Consider the following 5,516-nt stretch of genomic DNA (forward strand, 5'->3'; position numbering starts at 1 on the left):
GACAAAACAAAATATCTACTTTTCTTGACAAAAATGCATGGTTAGGGGAAATGAAAAATAAAATATATACATTTCTTGACGGAAACTCGTGTAAGGACAAGGAAAAGCTAAATATATATTTATGCTTTTATTTCTTATTATGTCAGTTTTGGTCCTCCATAACAGAGAGCCAGTGGAAAGAAAAAAATCCAGTGTAAAGATCCAATCCATCCTGGTGAGATGACACTACAATGACACTGGTATGGGAAATGTAGTTCTTTAAAGACAATTTCTTATACTTCCGTTACGTTAAACTACAATACCCACCTTTCTGTGCGCACAGCTACTTCTGTTGACTGCAGCCTGTAGGCTACTAATACAGACTGGCTGTCTCCGACTTTAGTTTCAAACAGCACTTTAAGAGGTAATATTACAGAAGTATGTGCAATAGTAACGGTGTGATCAGAGTTAAAAGTCCTTCGACTCCTCGCAGCTTGTTATATGTACGGTGCTTAAGCCAATTAAAGAAATTGGTTAGCCGTAGCTGTCGGACAAGGACTAGCTTAGCAGCGGTAACAGCTCACATGCTGCACGATATTCGGGTTGTTGCAGAACATAAACGGTGACATCTAAACAGAATTATCAGACAATAAAACGCGAAAACAGGTGGCTTTAAAGTTGACTGATAAAAGTTAGAACGTTTTAGACGTGGAACAAGCAACTCTGACCCTTCATTCTTTTACAGGATTTTGAATTCAGGAAATTCAGTTTCATCTGGAAGGGTTTTCTAGAACTTGCCTCACTCCACATGTCTGTTTATTTCAACACAGTGTGGGATAGCTGGACATCCTGGTGTCCAGGGAACATTGAGCGAGGACAGTATTAGTTGTCTAATACAACTCTTCTAATGAAGCAGTTGTATTAGACATTTGTTTCGCTTGTTTAATAGATAAAGTTTGTGCTTTCAAGCATACTACCATGTGAACTTCTTTCTGTGTGCATTTTCTGCGTTAGTCTTAGGAAGTACCAGTCCAGCTGCGGTGACGATAGACACAAGGACCGATGTCTCCTCCACGTCTTACAGGTGCTCTTCGTTCTTTCTCTAATGTCAGCAAGAGGGAGGATCCCACGGAGCAGCTGTATGACCTGAAGGTGAGGCCAGAAAGCAGATTATATCTCTCCCTCATAATTAATAAGTATTCAATCTTGTCTAAAGTACGATTAAATATTACTGAAGAACTTTTAATTCCTCAAACATCGTTTGGTTAGAAAAACCAGATAGTGCTTTAACTTGACATTTTGTTACATAGAATTTCTGGGGAAACCATTCAATAAAATAATTTGGCAAAAGACAACGTATTTGCATTATACTTAAATGTTATCAATTACCATGATTGGACACTAAAATCTATCTTTTATCATTTCTCTTAACTTTTCACCTTGACATAAGTACATAAGTACATACCTAGCATCAGTGTGAGATAGGATCACTGATTTAAGATTAAATGAAGTGTGATATGTTGCAGTTTTGTTTGATTTAATAAAGTATTTTTGAATTTAAATTTAATTGTATTTTAATAAACTTTTGATCCTTTTGATAAAACTAGGTCCAGGATCACTTAAAAATGCCCACTGAAATGACACTGAGACAATTCATATTTTGTTTCATAGTCAATGAGACATGGAGGAGTTATTAAAAATTATTTTAAAAATGTGGAAAAGATATTGACAGCATTGTTATAAGTAACTCTAGTCTGGGGATCTCTAGAAGGAAAGCTGAGTGTGGATGTATCTCCATAGTCACAACATGTTCCTGACTCAAGTGTGTAATGAGGTCAGTTGTGTTAGTTATTGTTGTTGTTTGTTATACAGCAATTCAGAATTTAACGTATGTTAAATTCTGCTCAAGGCCTCATGCAACCTTAGACCGGCCCTGTATGATGAACTAAATCAGCTGCACTACGCATATCTAGCTGGATATAAAGGGACAAGTGGAAGATTTAATTTATGTGGCTTTAGTAGCTCTTCCATTTCGTGTCTATTGAGTTTTTGATAAACGCCATAGTGACTGGATTGGTTGCCCGAGCTTTAAGGGGGGAGTTTTTCAGATTTCCATGCGGCCGCATGCATTAACTCTGGCTGACTAAGTGGACAAAGTATTTGATATGGTTTGATGGAACGTGTAACCGGAATAATAATAATACTTAAAAATAATATAAAACCATCATGATGCGTGACTACAAGGCGAGCTAGAAAGCTCCTTGCAGAACCTGCTTGATGAGCAGGCACCTGCACAGGGGGGCGGAGGTGCTTGAGCCCTGCCCTTTTTATCCTTGATGCCCCTAGCGCCCTTTTTGAGTTTTCCTTTTTTTTTCCCAATTTTTTTTATTTATGTATTTTTTATCTGTGTGTCAGGATGCCTGCTTGTGCCCCTCAAGAATAATATTTAACTTAATATATCAATTTAGCAAAATAAATGTCAGGCTGCCCTCAGTCTAATAATGACTGAGGATTCTCAGAGCCTCCATGTTGTTCAGACACTGAGCTCTTGGTGAGGAGGAGGGGGGCAGAACTGGACCCTTTAACTATCAAATTATGGGCAAGAATATTTTTTGCAGGGTTTCCCCAATTAAGATTTTATAGTTGGTATTCAGGTATTAATCTTCCAACCTTTCAATAACACATAATTATCAAGTGATATTTTCAAATTTCCTGTCAAGTTTAACCCCTCTAAACCGGAACGTGTTGCCGGCGACACGGCCAAATTTGCAGTACCATAATTCCGCCACACTTGGCGCTATCTGAAAAATTCCAACAGTTTCTGAAAGGGGAGACATTGCACTTTCCAGCCAATAATGGTTTATTACGGTAATTTCACAGCTGCAGTTGCAGAGAGTGAAATTAATCCGGGGGGCACTTGTTTAATAGACGGTAAATTGCGAAAATATCTATCTCGTGGGGTGCAACAGTGGCGTTAGAGTGCATCTGAGTTGGTGTGCATCGTGGAGCTGTGTCGGGTATACCGTCAGACAAGGCTTCTGCATGTTGGTATACAAACAGGTTAAATGCTAATGGACATTTAACCTGTTTGCATAATTTGATCCTGAGTGGATTAGAGATCAGGCCATTTTTTGCCCCGATTTTCCCCTTACGACAATCTTAGAAAGTCCACAGTTATGTTTGAAAAAAGGAGATAAAAGGTCATCACAATTTTTTCCAACAGAATAACAATGAAATTATTTCCTGATATCCGACTCTCTCCCTACAGAATAAGAATGTTTGTAGCATTGCACATTGGAAGTGGTTAAAACTGTTAATGGAGCGGCCGCTCTAACCACTGCTCCATGCGACAACTCTATTTCGGTAGCCTTTGTCGGAGTTTGCTGTATTTCTTTCGTAAAATTTATTATTATATATTTTTTTCGAACATGATGGTAGTATAAAATCATGCACAAGAACAAGGAATGCAAAAGACATATTTTTGTACCACAATAATCTTAACTTGCTCGAAAAGGACTAGGAAGAAGTAAGAAACTTATGAACTCCTACCCCATATACTCATATATTTTCAGATGGACCCTCATTAATAAATTAAATAAAAAATAAAAATAAACAGGTTAATTAATTTTCATTAATTAATTCATTTCATTTCATTAATTCATTTCATTAATTTTAATTAATTAATTTTCCATTTTATCTGGGTTTACTTATGTCTAAGTATATACATCCATACTCACACACTCATGCATTGGAATCAATAAAATATAGACTTTAGAGCTATCTTTCACCCATATTTCTATGTCTTATGAAAATGACCTCCTTATTTCCTTTTAAATTGTTTTAAATTTTGACTTTGTTTTAACTCTTCATTTAACTTGTTCCATAACTTCACCCAAATACATAATAATAATTGATAATGATAATTATCAATAAGTGATAATTTGAAATACAAAAGCTCTTTCTTGTTGTTTGTAAACTACAAGTCCTTAAGTTTGAGTAACCCCTTACGTTATATCCCCTTTCTCCCTCAAAAAATATGTTCTGTATGAGCTCAGGTAGCAGTTTATTAGATGCTTTAAACCAGACGTAGCGTTAACCAAATATTTTCCGTATTTGACCCATCATTCATTTGACAGGATATAAATTAACACCCTTGACTGGTGCACATGCGCACACATTACAGACTTTACGCAAAGAGTTCATCGCAGAGGCAACTAAAATCAATAAATAAAAAATCCTTTCTGAATATCATCTCATGGACACTGAACTAAATGGGTCTTTCTGACTGGGAGTTGGAAGAGTTATGGACCGGATGCCTTGGAGCGTCTGGTTCAGAAGCGCATTACAAACCTTTGGTAGAAATGGCGCGTTTAATTTCAGTGTCTTTTACATACAGAACAGAGAAAACTAAAGAGAATGCAATGTTGTGTTAATCCATTTATAATCTAAACAAAGGAGCCGGCAGTTTATCTTGAGGAAATAAATAAAAGTACAGAAATTAATTAGACCGTGACATGCGCAGTCCGCTGCACAACCAATGCAGACGCGGCTCCGCCGCTGCGAAGAATTAAACTTAACTCATCCTGCAGTTTTAACAAATGGAGCTGAAGATGTTACCCTCCCTCGGCCAGAAAGAGAGCGGAGCTCAGAAGTGCGGCAGACGTAACATCTGTCCATTTCAGGGCAGTGAAACCACGCAAATAAAAAACAAATAAAATGGATAAAAAAATAAAAAAAACTCGTAAAAGCGCACGTCCGGACTGCACAGGGTTAAAAAAAAAAAGTTCACTTGATTGGTTTGGATGAGACCAGGCGCTGAGCTATACGGGGTCCCAGATGGGTGCCAGGGAGGGAGGAATGATTTTAAGATGCTTTAATGTCTGATTTAATGTCTGATTATAGACGGAGAAAGTGCGCCCTCGCCTGTTCAGAAAGGTTTATGTAATGTAATGTTAAAGTTATGGTCCCTCAATGGGATATATAGTAGTCAATCCACTCACGGTTTAGCCAATGTGTTTCCTGGGTAAAAATCAAACGCTGAACGCTGTATGCGCTGGGTTTTTACCTTAGAATAGCCAACTCTCTGTTATTCCTATGTCAATTTGATACAGTAGGGGTTTCTGCACTTCCCATATTTGTGTCCTCTGTCACTTTTATCAGCAGTTAAAACTGTTTAATCCGTTGTTAACTTGTGGTAACCTGTTTTTCCGAGCTGCCTTTAAACGCAACATGAGCGCTACGACGCTCGCGCTGGGTTTACACCTGTGCGGCAGTGAATGAGACCTGCTGCTGCTGTACAGAGCTACGCAGGTGTGTTAGAATCACGGCAGCAAACCAGCAAAACGCAAAGAACTTTTCACAGTTTTTCCCCCAAACTAACAGACTGAGTTGAGTAAAGCTGTTGGATACAGGTAATGCTAGCTAAAAGATGACTAGCTAATATCATAATATCAATACATCACCTTAAGCTTAACAAGTAGCCTTTAGGCTACTGATGATGTTGTCTATGTTCGGCTACGTACATTCATTTTGCCCCC

General features: G+C 37.9%; 1 protein-coding gene across 1 annotated transcript in view; it reads left to right on the forward strand.

The window, feature by feature from the left end:
- The first annotated feature begins 296 nt into the window (after positions 1 to 296).
- The window catches only part of ascc3 (activating signal cointegrator 1 complex subunit 3), a 376,011-nt gene continuing 370,791 nt past the window's right edge, over positions 297 to 5,516 (forward strand). The window contains exons 1-2 of the mRNA XM_007577033.2: positions 297 to 403; positions 994 to 1,131. Of these exons, the coding sequence (XP_007577095.1) occupies positions 1,042 to 1,131 (90 nt within the window). The 5' untranslated portion in view covers positions 297 to 403; positions 994 to 1,041. The remainder of the gene's footprint in view (positions 404 to 993; positions 1,132 to 5,516) is intronic.

The sequence above is a fragment of the Poecilia formosa genome, unplaced genomic scaffold (assembly GCF_000485575.1).
Source record: "Poecilia formosa unplaced genomic scaffold, Poecilia_formosa-5.1.2 Scaffold425, whole genome shotgun sequence".
Lineage (NCBI taxonomy): Eukaryota > Metazoa > Chordata > Actinopteri > Cyprinodontiformes > Poeciliidae > Poecilia > Poecilia formosa.